The 21267-nt window shown below is 36.7% G+C and overlaps 1 protein-coding gene across 1 annotated transcript; it reads right to left on the bottom strand.

The window, feature by feature from the left end:
• Positions 1-3877: 3877 nt before the first annotated feature.
• Positions 3878-19895, bottom strand: LOC127837470 (cell surface glycoprotein 1-like). Its single transcript, XM_052364600.1, has 6 exons — positions 19852-19895; positions 18947-18962; positions 14168-14299; positions 8785-8916; positions 7903-8016; positions 3878-4799 (listed from the first exon to the last, which is right to left on the bottom strand). The coding sequence occupies exons 3-6, from the start codon at positions 14292-14294 to the stop codon at positions 4645-4647; spliced, it is 528 nt and encodes a 175-aa protein (XP_052220560.1). The 5' UTR covers positions 14295-14299; positions 18947-18962; positions 19852-19895; the 3' UTR covers positions 3878-4644.
• Between the last annotated feature and the right edge of the window lie 1372 nt (positions 19896-21267).

The raw sequence follows: 21267 nt of genomic DNA, 5'->3' as shown, positions 1-21267 counted from the left end.
GACATTTCAGAAAATTACACGTTGCCAGCAAAGTACATTTTAAAATCAGATATGCAATGTCATGTCCTTACCAAATTGTAATAGAACTGTTTTCACTTCGAGTTTGCAAACAGCCTTAAAATATAAACTAAACACTAGAAAAGAATCTTTCAGGAGATAAAAGTGCACTTACAAAATCAAAGTCTTTCATTTTGAAAACCAATAGACAGAATTAAAACATAAAAATTATGCAATCTTCATTACACTGATCAACACCATTAAAACATTTTAAAATCATACAATTTGCATAAAACTCAAAGCTTGATATCTCAAAAACTTATCCACAATATTGAAAGATATTAAGAATCTTACAATCTGCATCATAACTAAAGCTCAATATCTTATAAAACTGATTGACTAAACTGCAACATTTTACAAATTATTTAATCTACAAAAAATGTAAAACTTCATATTTCAAAATTCAACTGACAGCATTGACACATATTTAGAATCATACAAAGTTAAAGCTTCAAATGTCAACGTGAAAAACACATCCAAGATATCATTTAAACTAATATACTGACAAAGTTTCAAGAAGATTCATAAGTCCATATAAGGAAAAATGCCCCGCCCACTGGTGGCCATGTTTTTCTTAGCAACTGGAACCAATTTCAAACTTGTCCAAATATCATTGGGACAAATCTTCTGACAAAGTGTCATGATGATCGTACAATAAATATGGCTTCTAGAGTTTAACAGGGTTTTACTTTAGCCATATAAGGAAAAATACCACGCCCCCTTAGTGGCCATGTTTTTCCACCAACTAGAACCATTTTTGAACTCATCCAAGATATCATTAGGACAAATCATCTGACCAAGTTTCATAATAATCGGAAAATAAATGTGGCCTACAGAGTGTTTACAATGTTTTAGTAAAGCATGATACATAACCATATTAGGAAAAATGCCCCGCCCCCTGGTGGCCATGTTTTTTAAGCAAACGAAACTATTTTTGAACTAATCCAAGATATCATTAGGACAAATCTTCTGACCAAGTTTCATGAAGATAAGAAAATAAATGTGGCCTATAGAGTGTTAACAAAGTTTTACTATAGCCATATAAGGTAAAATGCCCCACCCCCTGGCGGACATGTTTTTCAACCAACCAGCATCATTTTTTAACTTGTCTACGATATTTTTTGGGATGAATATTCTGACCAAGTTTCATGAAGATCGGAAAATAAATGTGGCCTCAAGAGTGTTAACAAGATTTTACTATAGCCATATATAGCCATATAAGGAAAAATGCCCCGCCCTTTGGCAGCCATGTTTTTCAAGCAAACGTAACCATTTTCAGCTCGTCTAAGATATCATTGAGACCAAACTTCTGACCAAATTTCATGAAGAATGGACAATAAATGTGGCCTCTAGAGTGTTAGCAATGTTTAACTAAAGACATAAGGAAAACTCCCCCGCCCCTTGGCGGCCATGTTTTTTCACTGATCTGGACCATTTTCAAACTCGTCCAAAATATAAATAAAACCAATGTTTTGACCAAGTTTCATGATGATTAGGCAAACATTTTGACTTCTAAAGTGTTCACAAGGTTTCTCTATAGCCATATAAGGAAAACTGCCCCGCCCCTGGCGGCCATGTTTTTCAACGGACCGGAACCAATTTTTAACTAAACCAAAATATCATTTAGACAAACATTTTGACAAAGTTACATGAAGATTGGACTTCTACAGTGTTCACAAGTTTTTTTGTTGTTTTTTTGACCTAGTGACCTAATTTTTGACCCAGCATGACCCAGTTTCGAACTCAGTCGAGGTATCAATGTGACAAATGTTCTGCAAAATTTCATGAAGATCAGACAATAAATGTGGCATCTAGAGTGTTCACAAGGCAAAATGTTGACGACATACAACGCACAACGGACAAAAGGCAATCACAAAAGCTCACCATGAGCATGTTGCACTCAGGTGAGCTCAAAAGTTATGGCCAATTTTAAAGTTTTCAGACGGACGGACAGAAGCAATATATTTAACATTTAACCTTGAAGGATTACCTTGACCTTCACTTTTCACCACTCAATATGTGCAGCTTCACAAGATGCACATGCATGCCAACTGGAGCTTTGTCACAGACGTGACATATACCCCCACATAACGCATTGACACAGACTATTTTGTATGCTGTCTTCACAAAACAAGATAATACAATTTATGGCGATTTTTTAAGAATCATTATGCCATTATCATTTATAGCCATTTTTACCTTTGAACTCTTGAATTGTTTCACATGACAAGCCTTCCAATGACTTTGAACAAAATTGATGTACAGAGTCATTTTAAAATCTTACAATGAATGACATATTTATGACCCAGACAAGATAATTTATTGCCATTTTTGACCTTTGAACTAAAACTACAACTTTGAGTTTGAAGATATCGACGTAATTCTTTCGCGCGACACACTGTCAAATGATAGTGAACAAAAGAGCCAACGATTTTAAAATCGCACAATAAACAACATAGTTATTGCCCAGACAAGCTCAATTATGGCCATTTTTTACCTTTAAACTCAAATTGTGCCCTTGTTCTTGGAAATATCGACGTAATTCTTTCGCCCGACACACTGTTCAATGATGGTGAACAAATGTGCCAAATGATTTTAAAATCTCACAATAAAAAACAAAGCTATGGCCCGGACAAGCATTTGACCTTTGAACTCCCAAGTGTGACCTTGACCTTTGAGATATTGACGTAATTTCTTTTAACGCGACACACCGTTCCATGATGGTGAACAAATGTACCGAGTCATTTAAAAATGTAACGATAAATAACATAGCTATGGTCCGTACAAACTTACAGTTTAAAACATACTAAGTGACCCCATGACCTAGTTTTTGACCTGGCATGACCCATATTCAAACTTGATCTAGACATTATCTACATACAACTACTGACCAAGTTTGGTGAAGATCGGATGAAATATCGGGACAGACCGACAAACGTGACTCCTATATAGCCCCCATTACCAATTGTAATAGGGGTATAAATATCAAGTTGCTATGTTCAATATTGAAAAAGTTATGGCCATATAAGTTTTCGGCCAGATGGACAGACTGACTGACTGACGGACAGTTCAACTGCTATATGCCACCCTACCAGGGGCATAAACATATTCCACAGTTCAACAATTCTTTTTCCGTTTTTGTTTTTCCATAATAATGTTATGGACCCTTGCCCTTATCTGGGCCACTGTTCTTCCGGTAAGTATTTTTAGGGACCCCATTATTTTTGAGCCAGATGGCATTTTTTTTTCTCTTAATTCATCTCTAAAAAAGTTCATGAAACATATGTTCTCTTCGCTGGCCCACTTTCGTTTCATTCCTTTTCTTGTCCCTGTCCCTAAAACAAGAATAGATATAAAAAATAAAATAGCAATGAGTATCATGTCAGTGTTTTTTTCAGTTTTGGGGAAAAGGGGTCGGGTCCCCTGAGAGGGGGATAATTCACGTGTAAAAGGGGAAATTTCAATGCTAAGCAAGTAACATACAAAATCAAGTTGTAACACCATAATTCACCATACACAGAGAGAAAAACATTATTCCAACTTTTTTTGTCATCAACATGTTATGTTTATGTTCAAAGATCAACATTTTTTGGCTTTTCTGTGAATTATTTAAACGAGGTATTGATTAAAATTGAACTACACTTCCAAGAGGGGAAATTTTCAAATATTTTTGGGAAAAATATACACTCTAAGCAGCAAACTCATTTGTTCAGTGACTGTAAGCCCTTTATTTTGTTGACTTTTCTACTGAATTGATCCTTGCACACAAAGTATCAACATAAGTCAGTGTTCTGCCGTGAAATCTATAGAAAACATGCATGCCCCCCATATGGGCTGTCCGTTGTAGTGGCAGCCGTTGTGTGAATACGTTTTTTGTCACTGTGACCTTGACCTTTGACCTAGTGACCTGAAAATCAATAGGGGTCATCTGCGAGTTACGATCGATGTACTTATGAAGTGTCATGATCCTAGGCAAAAGCGTTCTTGAGTTATCATCGGAAAATCATTTTACTATTTCGGGTCACCGTGACCTTGACCTTTGACCTTGTGACCTCAAAATCAATAGGGGTCATCTGCGAGTCATGATCAATCTACCTATGAAGTTTCATGATCCTAGGCATATGCTTTCTTGAGTTATCATCCGAAAACCATTTTACTATTTCGGGTCACCGTGACCTTGACCTTTGACCTAGTGACATCAAAATCAATAGGGGTCATCTGCGAGTAATGATCAATCTACCCATGAAGTTTATGATCCTAGCCGTATGCGTTCTTGAGTTATCATCCGGAAACCATTTTACTATTTCGGGTCACCGTGACCTTGACCTTTGACCTCAAAATCTATAGGGGTCATCTGCGAGTAATGATCAATCTACCCATGAAGTTTCATGATCCTAGGCGTATGCGTTCTTGAGTTATCATCCAGAAACCATTTTACTATTTCGGGTCACTGTGACCTTGACCTTTGACCTAGTGACCTCAAAATCAATAGGGGTCATCTGCGAGTCATGATCAATCTACTGACAAATTGTACTAGAATATATAGTCTACAGTTGGGTCATGTCTTTATCATCAATAGGTGGGCCTTTATTCTATGATAACAGAAATACCATGGGTCAGACTGGCTGGCTCTTCACTTGGCTTCCTCCTATCATGGCTCAGACTGGCTGGCTCTTCACTTGGCTCCCTCCTATCATGGGTCAGACTGCCTGGCTCTTCACTGTCAGCAGTTGACATGGACTCTGAAAGAACCAAAGTGAAACCTGTAGATTGCATTCGATCAGCACAGTTAACACTGGCCTGTTGTATCATGAGAGGCTCTGACTCCTGTATAGTTGCCTCAATGCCTGAAGGCATATAATGTCAACAGTGGGGTCTTGTATGTCTATTATCCATTGGTGGGTCTTGCTGAAATCTATAGAAACAAGGGCTGTTTGTAAAACATGCATGCCCCACATATGGGCTGTCCGTTGTACTGGCAGCCATTGTGTGAATACGACTTTTGTCACTGTGACCTTGACCTTTGACCTAGTGACCTGAAAATCAATAGGGGTCATCTGCAAGTCACGATCAATGTACCTATGAAGTGTCATGATCCTAGGCAAAAGCGTTCTTGAGTTATCATTCGAAAATCATTTGACTATTTCGGGTCACTGTGACCTTGACCTTTGACCATGTGACCTCAAAATCTATAGGGTTCATCTACGAGTCATGATCAATCTACCCATGAAGTTTCATGATCCTAGGCGTATGCGTTCTTGAGTTATAATCCGGAAACCATTTTACAATATCGATCACCGTGACCTTGACCTAGTGACCTCAAAATCAATAGGGGTCATCTGCAAGTCATGATCAATGTACCTATGATGTTTCATGATCCTAGGCCCAAGCGTTCTTGAGTTATCGTATGACAACCACCTGGTGGACGGACGGACCGATCGACATGAGCAAAGCAATATACCCCCTCTTCTTCGAAGGGTGGCATAAATATATATTGGCTTGGACAACAGAAAATTGTACTAGAATATATAGTCTACAGTTGGGTCATGTCTTTATCATCAATAGGTGGGCCTTTATTATGAACGTCTCGATGAGGTACTGATGTAGAAGAAAATCAATACATACATTAGAGACCCGAACAAATTCATGAGCCACATTCTGGGTCGTAACGTAACAAGGGCCGTAACGGTAAAGATTTTAATTACATTTGTACTTAGCAGAGTTCCGAAGTACAGTCTATTACAAGATAAATCTGAGCCGATTTTAAAAAACGTATAGCAAATTTTGTAATTTAATGACGACCTGCTCCATGAAGTTTACTTTCAGTTTAGAGCCGCCGTGATCAGTAACATTTTTGTGTTTTGCATCCGATTTGAATGTTCTCCAAAAAATATAATAATAAATTCACATGTCTACTCAATAGCTATGTATTTTAAGAACACATTTCGCGAGAATTTCTCACGAAAAATGACATGTACAATGTTTAAATCAAAGTTTTAAGCTGTGATTAAAAGTTTCAAAAACACCCAATGCGCCCTTTTTAAGAGAATCTCCGTGCAAAATGCCCTTTTTTCAAGTCATGCGCCATGCCCCTCTGCCTTTCTAGATGAAACACTACAAGCTAACTCCAATATAACCCCCTAAACTTCGTTTGTGGGGGTATAATAAAATCATTCTCAAAAGTTAAATAATATCTTTTGTAGTTGTAGATTATTCGGGTATTAATCCTCTCATTTCACAAATAAACTGTTCATAACAGATGAGATGGCAAGCATAAATGCCTTAATGAACACAAAATATTTTGCATGTTGTCTTCACAAAAAACAGCCCAAACCATGCTCAATGTTAACTAGAAATGGCGCGGCAGAGGCCGACGCGTATCCCCACGCCGAATGTTTGACCTAGGTGTGCCCCAGGGTTGGTAATGGGGCCATGCATAGCTGAGATTGACCGTATTGTCATAAGAGAAGTTCATCATCAATTAGAAGTGAATTGGTGTAGAAATGAAGAAGTTATAGTAAAAGGCAATTTTGGGTGGGTGTGACATATGTGGGCAGGGCGCCCCAGGGTTGGTAATGGGGCCATGCATAGTTGAGATTGACCGTATTGTCATAAGAGAGGTTCAGTATCAATTTGAAGTGAATCGGTGTATAAATGAAGAAATTATAGTAAAAGGCAATTTTGGGTGGGTGTGGTCTATGTGGGCGGGGCGCCCCAGGGTTGGTAATGGGGCCATGCATAGTTGAGATTGACTGTATTGTCATAAGAGAAGTTCAATATCAATTTTAAGTGAATCGGTGTAGAAATGAAGAAATTATAGTAAAGGCAATTTTGGGTGGGTGTGGTCTATGTGGGCGGGGCCCCAGGGTTGGTTATGGGGCCATGCATAGTTGAGATTGACCCTAATGTCATAAGAGAAGTTCAGTATCAATTTGAAGTGAATCCGTGTAGAAATGAAAAAATTATAGTAAATGGAATTTTTTGGTGGGTGTGGCCTATGTGGGCGGGCGCCCCAGGGTTGGGATTGGGGCCATGCATAGTTGAGATTGACCCTAATGTCATAACAAAAGTTCAGTATCAATTTGAAGTGAATCCGTGTAGAAATGAAAAAATTATAGTAAATGGAAATTTTTGGTGGGTGTGGCCTATGTGGGCGGGGCGCCCCAGGGTTGGGAATGGGGCCATGCATGGTTGAGATTGACCGTATTGTCATAGGTGAGGTCCAGTATCAATTTGAAGTGAATCGGTGTAGAAATAAAGAAGTAAATGTAAAATAACCTAAAAAAATGAGTGATAATTTCTGACGCGGCCCCACCCCAACCCCTATAACTTTTGACCCAGGGGTCAGATCAAAATTCCAAATAGTGCAGGGTCGCACATATGCTCATAGCTACCATGTGTGTAAATTTCAAGGTTCTAGTGCTTTTAGTGTAGGAGGAGATAGTGGCCAGGACGGACGGACAGACGGACAGACGGACGGACAGACGGACGGACGGACGGCGGAGATCACCACAATATCCCCACCTTTTTTTCAAAAAGCGTGGGGATAAAAACGCACTAAGTGACCCCGTGACCTAGTTTTTGATCCGGCATGACCCATATTCACACTTCACCTAGGTATCCTCTAGATACAACATCTGACCGAAGATCGGATGAATACAACTTGAATTAGAGAGCGGACACTTAATACAGACGGACCGACCGACAGACCAACAGACAAGTTTGGTGAAGATTAGATGAAAACAACTTGAATTAGAGGGTGGACACTTAATACGAACCGACCGACAAGTTCACTCCTATATACATCCCTAAACTTTGTTTGTGGGGGTATAATTGCATTTATACCTTGAGGATTTGGCTCCCTTCTATCATGGCTCAGACTGGCTGGCTCTTCACTTGGCTCCCTCCTATCATGGGTCACACTGCCTGGCTCTTCACTGTCAGCAGTTGACATGGACTCTGAAAGAACCAAAGTGAAACCTGTAGATTGCATTTGATCAGCACAGTTAACACTGGCCTGTTGTATCATAAGAGGCTCTGACTCCTGTATAGTTGCCTCAATGCCTGTAAGCATATAATGTCAACAGTGGGGTCTTGTATGTCTATTATCCATTGGTGGGTCTTGCTGAAATCTATAGAAACAAGGGCTGTTTGTAAAACATGCATGCCCCACATATGGGCTGTCCGTTGTACTGGCAGCCATTGTGTGAATACGACTTTTGTCACTGTGACCTTGACCTTTGACCTAGTGACCTGAAAATCAATAGGGGTCATCTGCAAGTCACGATCAATGTACCTATGAAGTGTCATGATCCTAGGCAAAAGCGTTTTTGAGTTATCATTCGAAAATCATTTGACTATTTCGGGTCACTGTGACCTTGACCTTTTCTTGAGTTATAATCCGGAAACCATTTTACAATTTCGATCACCGTGACCTTGACCTAGTGACCTCAAAATCAATAGGGGTCATCTGCAAGTCATGATCAATGTACCTATGATGTTTCATGATCCTAGGCCCAAGCGTTCTTGAGTTATCGTATGACAACCACCTGGTGGACGGACGGACCGATCGACATGAGCAAAGCAATATACCCCCTCTTCTTCGAAGGGTGGCATAAATATATATTGGCTTGGACAACAGAAAATTGTACTAGAATATATAGTCTACAGTTGGGTCATGTCTTTATCATCAATAGGTGGGCCTTTATTATATGATAATAGAAATACCATGGGTCAGACTGGCTGGCTCTTCACTTGGCTCCCTTCTATCATGGGTCAGACTGGCTGGCTCTTCACTTGGCTCCCTCCTATCATGGGTCAGACTGCCTGGCTCTTCACTGTCAGCAGTTGACATGGACTCTGAAAGAACCAAAGTGAAACCTGTAGATTGCATTTGATCAGCACAGTTAACACTGGCCTGTTGTATCATGAGAGGCTCTGACTCCTGTATAGTTGCCTCAATGCCTGTAAGCATATAATGTCAACAGTGGGGTCTTGTATGTCTATTATCCATTGGTGGGTCTTGCTGAAATCTATAGAAACAGGGGCTGTTTGTAAAACATGCATGCCCCACATATGGGCTGTCCGTTGTACTGGCAGCCATTGTGTGAATACGACTTTTGTCACTGTGACCTCGACCTTTGACCTAGTGACCTGAAAATCAATAGGGGTCATCTGCAAGTCACGATCAATGTACCTATGAAGTGTCATGATCCTAGGCAAAAGCGTTCTTGAGTTATCATTCGAAAATCATTTGACTATTTCGGGTCACTGTGACCTTGACCTTGTGACCTCAAAATCAATAGGGGTCATCTGCGAGTCATGATCAATCTACCTATGAAGTTTCATGATCCTAGGCATATGCTTTCTTGAGTTATCATCCGAAAACCATTTTACTATTTCGGGTCACCGTGACCTTGACCTTTGACCTAGTGACCTCAAAATCAATAGGGGTCATCTGCGAGTAATGATCAATCTACCCATGAAGTTTCATGATCCTAGCCGTATGCGTTCTTGAGTTATCATCCGGAAACCATTTTACTATTTTGGGTCACCGTGACCTTGACCTTTGACCTCAAAATCTATAGGGGTCATCTGCGAGTCATGATCAATCTACCCATGAAGTTTCATGATCCTAGGCGTATGCGTTCTTGAGTTATCATCCCGAAACCATTTTACTATTTCGGGTCACTGTGACCTTGACCTTTGACCTAGTGACCTCAAAATCAATAGGGGTCATCTGCAAGTCATGATCAATGTACCTATGAAGTTTCATGATCCTAGCCCAAAGCGTTCTTGAGTTATCATCGGAAACCACCTGGTGGACGAACCGACCGACAGACCGACCGACATGTGCAAAGCAAAATACCCCCTCTTCTTCGAAGGGTGGCATAAATATATATTGGCTTGGACAACAGAAAATTGTACTAGAATATATAGTCTACAGTTGGGTCATGTCTTTATCATCAATAGGTGGGCCTTTATTATATGATAATAGAAATACCAAAGGAAATGTTTTGTTTTCCAAAAGCACTTCTAAACGTGTTTTTTTATGCTTTTCGGTATAAGGTATGAGATGTACACAAAATAACAACACACATATCCCCCACTAAAATATGTTATAAGACCTGCTTACAATTTAAATCAGAAAATCTTCATACTTGCAAGTAAGTTATTTATCCTTTAAATCATTAAAATAACTCAGAAACAGAAATGTCTAATTGAGCATATAAACTATTTCATAAGGTGTCCAAATCTAAAGGTATTCCTATACTCCCTTTTTTTTTTAATGGGCTACCATAACAATGACTCTGTTATGGACCACTTTCATAATACAAATGAACAGTGGCCAATGATCTATCATGGGTATAAATAACTATTTTACCTTCTTGATGGCCATCTTCGTCTTCAATTGGAAGAGGTAAATCTGTAAAAAATGATTTTTTATTTTAGAAATAACTATTTAGAAAAAAATAACCAGAAGTCACTCTTGATACGACAGTAAATATTTTCAATACTTCAAGGTTGTTAAAAAGTATTTTGTTGCATTAGCATTTCTTTAAGAGGATAAACAATTTTCAAGGCACATAAAATAGGTTTGCCTATTTTTACCACGTAAATTTTAGACTTATTGAATTAACGTGGCCAAAACAAGGGCCCCGCCTTTCAAACAATGTTTTACATCGTTTGTCTGTTCTCAAGCGCTCTGTTTTGTTCTGAAGAATGATCATTCAGTCGAATTTACTGACAGCCATAGGAGAGAAAGTAACAAAAATTCTCCATCCCAATTCAGTAAAATGAATTATATTAATAAAATTCTTATAATCAAACCTTCTACTACTATGTCCTTCATCTGCCTTCCCTTCCACTCATTGACTTTACCATTTTCAACAGCATACAACATCAGGGCAACCTATAAAATTTCAAGAAGACCATAATATTCCAGTGTCAACAATACTTCCATCATAACAACAGTAGCAATCCATAGTTCCCTGACCTCACTTTTTATTTCAATATCAATATAATTGAACACAAACGTTGCCATATGCTATTTTGTTGACAGCTTGTGAAAGTCTGCACAGTACCATATTTGTAAATTACACAGCCCTACAAATAATATAATCTCAATTATCTGCCACAACACTTAAAGAAACTAGAGCTTTGTCACAGACGTGACCTATACCCCCACGTGCCCCATCCACACAAGAGAATCTAATTAATGGCTATTTTTAAGAATTATTATGCCATTATCATTTATGGCCATTTTGACCTTTGAACTTAAAGCATGACCTTGACCTTGGAGATATCGACATAATTCTTTCCTGCCACACACCATCCATAACGGTGAACACATGATTTTAAAATCTCACAATGAACAACATAGTTATGGCCTTCTTTTACCTTTGAACAAAGTGTGACCTTGACCTTCGAGATATTGACGTAACTCTTTCACGTGACACACAAGTCATATGACAGTGAACAAATGTGCCAATGATTTTTAAATCTCACAATGAACTACATAGTTATGGCCCAGAAAAGCTCATTTATGGCCATTTTTGACATTTGAACTCAAAGTGTGACCTTGACCTTGGAGATATCGACGTAATTCTTTCGCACAACACACCTTCCAATGATGGTGAAATGTTCCAACTGATTTTAAAATCTCAAAAGAACAACACAGTTATTGCCCGGACAAGATGAAATTCTTTGCGCGACACACCCTCCAATGATGGTTAACAAATGTTCCAAATGATTTTAAAATCTCACAATGAATGACAAAAGTTATGGCCCGGACAAGCATTTTACCCTTGAACTCCAAAAGTGACCTTGATCTAAGTTCTTGGAGATATCGACGCAATTCTTTCGCGCGACACACGGTCCCATGATGGTGAACAAATCAAAACCAAGTCAATTAAAAATCTAACAATAAATGAAATAGTTATGGTCCAGACAAACTTTGTGTTTAAAAGCACTAAGTGACCTTGTGACCTAGTTTTTTTACCAGGCATGACCCATATTCAAACTTGACCTAGACATCATCTAGATACAACTTGTGACCAAGTTTGGTGAAGATCGGATGAAATTTCGGGACAGACCGACAAAGTGACTTTTATATAGCCCCCATTACACATAGGTAAGTGGGTATAATTACGCTTTATATTAATGCTAGCTTGTGTGATGTACTGCCTTTAGATATTGCATTTTTTGATACCATTTCGGTAAAAGAACTTAATTAATGAAAAGCTGGTCAGTGACCAAAATTCCCATTGAATAAATGAAGAAAAGCCACAATAATATAAAATAGTCAACAATGGCAACAAATTAGCAGACAACACTAAACAGTATGACAATGAGGGCTAAATAGACAAAACAACAATAACATGAACTGGAGAGTTTCCACCTTGGCATGGACATTGGTTGTAGCACAAAACACACTCACAACAAGAGATGTGTTTGTAAGAAACACAATGCCCCTACTGTGCCGCTTTTTTTTATTTGACCTTTGACCTTGAAGGATGACATTGACCTTTCACCACTCAAAATGTGCAGGTCCATGAGATACGCATGTAATCCAAATATCAAGTTGCTGTTTTCAATATTTCAAAAGTTATGATCAAACGTTTAAGTTTTGGTAAAAGTTTTGTACACACACACACACCTTGACACGCACACACATACAAAGAAAGACAAGCCAAAAACAATATACCCCCGTTCATTCGATCCAGGGGGCATAAAAAGCCATTAATGCAAAGCATACTAGTCAAAGTCAACATCAGATATGGTCTTACTGTGGCTGCCTGTTAAATTATTCTTTCTTTTAGCCCTCTTAGTTACAATATAGCATTTAGTTTTTCAAATATCTGTGTATGGAAAATTTAAAGATTTTTATTAATGAAATATATACCTTTGAGAGTTCCATGGTACTGGAAGACAACTGATAATATTCCTTGTGGGTCTTCACATCATGTCCCAGATGCTTTGCAAGCAATTTTAGTTCACCATGAGTCATGTCAAGAATCTATAAAGCATGTTAATTCTTGATTATATTCACAAATATGCAGTCATCATTCCAGTTTGCTGCCAATTTAACAAATTTGTTTTGCATCTTCTACAGAAAAGATGTACACAAGAAAGCTTTTATCTGTATAGTTGTAGTCATTATGGTGCTCCAAATTCTTGTAATCACACCATGCATTTACAGAGTCAAAAATTTTGTAATGTTTAATTCTGAAAAAGCCAACACGTGGTTTGGTATTTACATGATCCGCCATTTTGAAAATAGCTACTTCCTGTATATATGCCAAAATTTATGTTAAATATAACAATTGGGTCTAACAATTTAAAATCAATTATTGGGTTCTCACAGATAACCATTTTCTGTCATACAAAAGCTGCCAAAATCAAAGGTCTCCATAAAAGTTTTTATTATAATTTATTCACAAATTGATGGCAAGCAAATTCAACATAATTACTTATTTCTGTATAAAAGCCGAAGTATACATGTATGTATGTATGCCATTAAACTGGAAGAGAATGTAGTATAATTGCTGAAAGTCTAAATAAATATTGTGCCATAATAAAGAAACCTTCAGGTCACAATATCTCATCTGTACAGGGATATGAAACAAAGACCATAATTCTTAAATGGCTTAAGCAATCCCATATTTGCACAACTAGACTTTAGAAGTAATTGTGAACGATTGTACCAGTTTGTAAAATAAAAAATACATACATATAAAACAACACAACAATTTCTTGATTTAACAGCAAAGTTTAATATAAAATAACAAATCTATGTATCAAAGACTAAAGTAAACAAAAGGACTGCAATGGTCGCTCAAGGTATATTGACAGCAAGTAAGAAATGCTGAACCAATGATTGGCAAATCGCCATGACAAAGTAACCTTGGAACTTTTGAAGAATGTCTTATATGGTACCAGACAATATTTCTTACAATACTTCTTATATGAGACTCAACAGTATTTCTTATATGGGACCCAACAATATTACTTATATGAGACCCGAAAATTAGTGTAAACATGTTTATTTCTTATATGGGACCCTACGATGTTTATTACTTGTAAGAGGCCCAACAGATAACAGAAATACCATGGGTCAGACTGGCTGGCTCTTCACTTGGCTCCCTCCTATCGTGGGTCAGACTGGCTGGCTCTTCACTTGGCTCCCTCCTATCATGGGTCAGACTGCCTGGCTCTTCACTGTCAGCAGTTGACATGGACTCTGAAAGAACCAAAGTGAAACCTGTAGATTGCATATGATCAGCACAGTCAACACTGGCATGTTGTATCATGAGAGGCTCTGACTCCTGTATAGATTCTAGACTGTGGGTGTCTTCAACAGTTGCCTCAATGACTGTAAACATATAATGTCAACAGTGGGGTCTTGTATGTCTATTATCCATTGGTGGGTCTTGCTGAAATCTATAGAAAATATATATTGGCTTGGATAACAGAAGGTTTTGCTATTATGTTTACGTGACATGGTTCAGAAAAAAAGGCCATATGAATGTGACAAAAATAAATTGAGTTTTTAAAATGTTCTTAAAGTTCGTTCTTTTCCTATTCAGATAATGTACACGTTTTATATGATCAAATGAAAACTTGTTCAAACCTATAATTTTGAAGAGATGCTGTGTGAACTCTAAAAATGTTTTTATATCAATGCAACTATTTTGACGATATAATTTTGCAAGAAGTTTTGTCCGTTGTTTACTACTATACATGTAATATGGCCAATTTGTATTGTTACACATTCTAAATTAAATGAATTAGCATAGTGATTAAATTTGTGTGATGTTTGTCTAAAATAATTTTTAAACGTCGGAAAATAATGCATATCTTCACAACGTCATTTCTCCGTTATTTGACGTTCACACAAAAGGGGCCTTTTTCAGAAACGCGCCACATATATATAAGTATATAGTCAACAGTTGGGCCTTGATATTATTATCCATTGGTGGGTCTTACTGAAATCTACAGAAAAGTATATTGGACATTACAACTGAAGTTTTGCTGTTATGTATATCATAAGTTATAGTTTTTTGTTTACAGTGTATATTGGTTCCTCTACCCAAACAGTGCACGTATGACCAAGAAAAATTTGACGAGGAGTAATATGTGCACTGGAGGGGTAGAGGAACCCATATACACTGTGACAAAAACTTATAAACAATTTTATAATACTTCAAATTCTTTAAAACAGCCAAAAAATCCTTCATTTAACGGACAAAAATCCCTTTTTGCCATTCAAGATGTTAAAGACAATATCCACATGCCGCAACCCTTAATATGATGAGTAATAGAAGGGTGTCGTTTTTACGTACATATTATACGTGTATAAAAATGTATAACAACGGCAAATGCATTTCTGCAAAATATTTGAATGTCTGTGAACATGCCATAATTAGCTTTATGTTGTATTGTGTCATTGTATTCGTTGTGGATTCAGGGCTTTTTTTCCTTCTTTGCGATTGGCCATGGACGGACATTTCACAATTTTGACACGGCCAATTCACAATCCTTTCATGTCCGTGAATATTTACAAAAACGGCCGTTTTAAATCGTGAAAAACGGACTGTTCGTGCTCAAAACTGTAAAAAGAAGAAGAAGAAGATGTTTAAAGAAAAAGTTAACGCACGCATGGACACACGACGGACACAGGACCATGACATAAGCCCCGCTGGCCAGATGGAGCTAAAAATAAATATATATTTTTTTTTAGGTGGAATTTTTTTGACCAGAAAGGGGAAACAAACAGCCTAGTTCGGCGTCTGTTATAGAAGGTAAAAAACCCGTTTCTAAAATGGGACCCAGCAATACTTCTTATAGGACCCAACAATATTTCTTATATGGTACCTGACAATATTTCTTACAATGCTTATTATACATGGGACCCAACAATGTTTCGTATATGGGACCCAACAATACTTCTAATATAGGACCCAACAATATTTCTTATAATACTTCTTATATGGGACTCAACAGTATTTCTTATATGGGACCCAACAATATTACTTATATGAGACCCGAAAATTAGTGTAAACATGTTTATTTCTTATATGGGACCCTACGATGTTTATTACTTGTAAGAGGCCCAACAATTCTTATTACATGTATTTAGGCAGAAATATTGCAATAATAAAGCTTCAAACAAGGATACATCGTAAACAACCTAATAAATAAATATTCTGCCCATTGGGAATTGGCAAAAATGACTTCGCAAACTGGAAATCTGAAATTGGAAATTCTGCAATCTGGTACAAAGATGGCGAAGATCACAGCTTAATTGCTTTATTCGTCCATTTAACAGATTTTAATGGCATAGAGGTTAAACGACTTTCGACAGCTCATTGGTGTTAATCTGTTGTGTAATGTCAATAAAGGTGTGAAAAACTCGCAAGTCATGTTTATAACATGTATTCCCTATCAGAGCAGTATGTGTAAGAAAAATAAATGAAATAATCCAGGCAATTTGTTTCATGCTTATGCAGTGCAACTGTTAACAGATATTCACTTTCATTTTAACCCATTATCAGAAAGTACCACTCAAAATGTGCAGCTCCATGAAAAACACATACATGCCAAATATGAAGTAGCTTTCTTCAATATAGCAAAAGTGATTGCAAAATGTTAAAGTTGGCAGAAACAGACCAACAGGGGAAAATCCATATGTCCCCCACTATAGTGAATGGGAACATAAAAAATAAAATGGGCTGGGTGGTGGTGGGGGGGGGAGGGGGGTATAGTGTAAGGGTGTGGTGGTCATTTATAAGGTGGGGGGAGTCTATTGTGGTATGTCAGTTAAGAGTTGTTTTGTCAAATTATCAGTCAAATCTAATCATAAATAAAGAAGTTATGGCAATTTTAGCAAAATTAAATAATTTGACCTTGAGAGTCAAGGTCATTCAAAGGTCAAGGTAAAATTCAACTTGCCAGGTACAGTACCCTCATGATAGCATGAAAGTATTTGAAGTTTAGAATCAATAACCTTGATACTTTAGAAGTAAAATGGATCTAAACACAAAATTCACATAACCAAATCTTCAATTTTCTAAGTATAAAGGGCCCATAATTCCGTCAGAATGCCAGTCAGAGTTGCATGACTTTGCCTGCACAGTCCCCTTATGATAGTTAATAAGTGTTGCAAGTATGAAAGCAATAGCTTTGATACTTACGGAATAAAGTGGACCTAAACACAAAACTTAACCAAATTTTCAATTTTCTAAGTATAAAAAGGGCACATAATTCTGTCAAAATGCACGCCAGAGTTATCTAACTTTGCCTGCCCAGTCCCCTCTTGATAGTTAGTAAGTGTACCAAGTTTGAATGCAAAAGCATTGATACTTAATGAGTAAAGTGGACCTAAATCAGGGGGTTTTCAGCACTGTCTGCGCCTCCGGAAAACGGAGGCACTCCCAAAGCAAACGGACCCGATCCCAAACCAAAATATTAAAAAAAAGTCCCAACTTCCAAAAAAAAAATTTTTTTTTTCTTTAAAGAATGAAGTGTCTTATAACTTGTGTGACTAACCAGTGTTTGTTTTGGTAAAAAATATCTGCTATAAGGTTTTGACTGTTCAGTTCTTATCTCAGAGTGTAACTGTAACTAATAAACAAAAATGCAGTACTTGAATAAACGTTGAACACGCCCAATATTGCATCTGTTTATATAAAGAAGACAAAATAACAAATAAAAACAAATTTATTTGTTAAACTACTGAATTATTTAAGCATGATATATTCACTATTTTTTCCCAAATGAGCTGTTTAATCGAAGCAAAATTTCCCCAAATGGCCAATTGTGTCGATAAAAAATTCCCAATTTGGTCAGACTCCTTTTCCCAAAATAGACAGAAAAACCCCTGTAAATGCAAAACTTAATCGGACGCCTACGCCAAGGTGATGACAATAGCTCATAATTTTTTTTCAAAAAATAGATGAGCTAAAAATGAAAAGATGCAAACTAACATGAAAATTAAATCTTAACAAGCAGGCTGTAATGATACCTTTGAATTTGATTTTGCCATTCACTGGATAATTCAAGTATCATATACATGTTTGCCCTAGGTGGCAGACCATTTAAAGCGGGTATATACGATCTTGTCAAATATTTATTAATTAATATAAAATGTGCAAAAAACTTATTATACATATATTTCAAAATAAACTAAAATACAAGTAAAGAAGAACATTTGTCGGAAAATGCGAAATAAGCAGAATATTTAAAATTGAAATCGAAAAAGCCTGTACAGCCGAATTCGCCAGCATGTATATCATGCATGTAAGATGTGAATCTAAATTTAGTTTAACGGTTCATTTTAAATTCCTGCAGCGATATTGATTCATACGACACACGAACACTTACTTAAAAGACGAATGCATCGGTTATTGTAGGAAAATATGTACGAATTATCTTCGTCACAATCAGCTTGGTGCGCAAGTTTGCATTTGCTGCATTTTATGAAATTCGTCTTAAATGTATCATTTTTCTTGCATATTGCGTGTTATTATAGCATATTTGTTTCAATATATTACAATTTAACGCATTTAAAAATCGAATATACCCGCTTAAAGTTATGTTGCTTTTTTCCTAAGAGATGTACATGAATATGTGTGCCAACTATCATTTGCATACTTTTGACAGTATTGAAATTATCATAACTATTTATCAGCCTTGAAAAAAACTGACAACCATGATGCGAAGTTGGCCATAAAAACTTATTTTCTTTGAACGTTCTGCTAAATTGTATTTCACAAGATTGGCTTACTCAATAATTAGACAATTTAAACAAGAATATTTACCTACTTACTTCCCAATATTACCATTCAAAGTATCATTACATCCATTAAAAACTGTGAACTAAACATACCATTGGCTTTCTTTTCCTACAAATTATTGCAAAAGTAACTTAATATTGATTTTATAAAAGGTACCAGATAACACAAGACTAAACAAAAGGTCCAACAAGATGTGTTTGTGAAACACAATGTCCCCCTATATGACGTTTGACCTTGAAGGATGACCTTGACCCTTCACCACTCAAAATGTGCAGCTTCATGAGATACACATGCATGCCAAATATGAAGTTGCTATCTTCAATATAGCAAAAGTTATTGCAAAATGTTAAAGTTGGCGCAAACCAACCAGCAGACCAACCAACCAACCAACAGACCAACAGACAGGGCAAAAACAATATGTCCCCCACTACTATAGTGGGGGACATAAAAAAGCCCAATATTGCTCAACAGCTATAATAAAGATTGCTGAACTCTTATTGATTTGTGGGGTTGATTAACTTGGAACATAAGATGAATCTGATAGCTCATTAATTTTTGTAAAAGATGTGATCTCCAAGGAAGGAGCAAATTTTAACCAAAGGGGCATTATTTAAACAATCCTGATAGTGGACCAATTAGAGACGCTAGATACCAAATACAAATGTATAAATGCTCTTTCCTTTTTGTTACAGGGAAAAAATAAGAATGTGGCGTCTCATCAGGATCCAAACTGTTTGCTATTCTAATAATATTCTATGAAAAAAACTCGAAGAAAATGCTAATTTTTGAAATTCAGCAGATGAATTAGAGCAGGAGACACATTTCCCAGCATGCAAAGGGTTAACAGCTGTTTTTGAGGATACAATTATGTTAGCGAAAAGCCATAAGCTGTTTGATGACAAAAGTTATGTTAGTAGTTTGACATCCATTCATGTGTGCTTCTTCATGATAATGGCATCATCTATTTATTAAATATGATGTATATGATATAACTAACCTTCCATGGTAGATCAGACACACTATAGTCATAAAGAAGCTCCTCTCCTGTCTGAATGTCTCTTTGAGCAAATAAGCATAGGTATGGTTTTTGTGTGTTCATTTTCAGCACAAAATAATTGTAGATGTCACTATCTATTAATGTAGGAAAGTCCATTAAGTCACTACTCAAAAATACGTAATAGCCAATATGGCGGCGCCCTTATTATCGATTCTGGGATTGTCTATATTGCGGAGGATACTGGCAGTGGTCAATGTATAGTGATTGAGCATGCCTGTATTTACGTCATCGTCCAAGATGGTGGCAAGCAGAAAAGAAATTACGATGAACGGCAAAATGATAAATAACATTCGAATTAACAACGGATACCATATGGTTATAAGGAAATAATTTAATGGGTGTGTCAATTAACCCTCAAGACTAATTTTGAGATTAAAACAACACATATTTAGTAGAAATCTGCACAGTGAATGTGTGTCACTGAAACCAGTGTTAGAAAATTGCAGTTCAGTCTACTAGCAATACATTTTAATTATATGGGTCTCAACATTAGTCATTAAGTGTAAACATGTCTACTTCTAATAAAGGGCCAGGCCCAACAATTTTCATTACTTATATGGATACCTAAAGTGTTAATTATACATTTAATGTTAATTAAATTATAAGGGACCCTAGAATGTCAACTTGTATCTTTTATGTTGGACCCAACGATGCTTTTTACGTATATGGGACCCAACAATGTTTCTTATATGAGATCAAACAATATTTCTTACAATACTTTTTATATATGGGACCCAACAATGTTTCTTATATGGGACCCAACAATACTTCTTATATAGGACCCAACAATATTTCTTATATAATATGGTACCTGACAATATTTCTTGCAAAATTTCTTAAATATGGGACCCAACAATGTTTCTTATACGGGACCCAACAATACTTCTTATATAGGACCCAGCAATATTTCTTATATGGTACCTGACAATATACCTTATATGGGACCCCACAATATTACTTATATGGGACCCAACAGTATTTCATATATGAGACTCAACAATATGACTTATATGAAATCTGAAAATTAGTGTCAACATGTTTATTTCTTATATGGGACCCTACAATTTTTATAACTGATAAGAGGCCCAACAATGTTTATAACATGTATTTTGGCAGAGGAAGAAGTATTGCAATATTGCAATATCATCTGTTTACCACCACTGTTTCCCTTTGAAAGAAAGGAAGTATCTGAAGAGAAGGGGAATGGGAAGCTTGGTATTAGTTTATAGCCGTGTGGATACATAATTATGGCTGAATGTTACTGCTTCTGTTACTGATTATCATAAAAGCTTTAAAGCAACAATCAATATTCCATTAAAAATTTCCTCTGTATTTTGGCAAAGAAATATTAATCTT

Source organism: Dreissena polymorpha, chromosome 7, assembly GCF_020536995.1.
Source record: "Dreissena polymorpha isolate Duluth1 chromosome 7, UMN_Dpol_1.0, whole genome shotgun sequence".
NCBI lineage: Eukaryota > Metazoa > Mollusca > Bivalvia > Myida > Dreissenidae > Dreissena > Dreissena polymorpha.
The sequence above is the reverse complement of the archived record's forward strand: the minus strand, read 5'-3'. Positions and strand labels throughout refer to the sequence as shown.

Bases quoted from the DNA above. Each gene is read 5' to 3' on its own strand.
- LOC127837470 (XM_052364600.1), bottom strand. From the start codon at position 14,294: ATGTCAACTGCTGACAGTGAAGAGCCAGGCAGTCTGACCCATGATAGG. The intron at 8,917-14,167 runs GTATTTCTGTTA...TGGTTCTTTCAG, and splicing joins GCCAGCCAGTCTGACCCATG to AGTCCATGTCAACTGCTGAC. The intron at 8,017-8,784 runs GTATTTCTATTA...TGGTTCTTTCAG, and splicing joins GCCAGCCAGTCTGACCCATG to AGTCCATGTCAACTGCTGAC.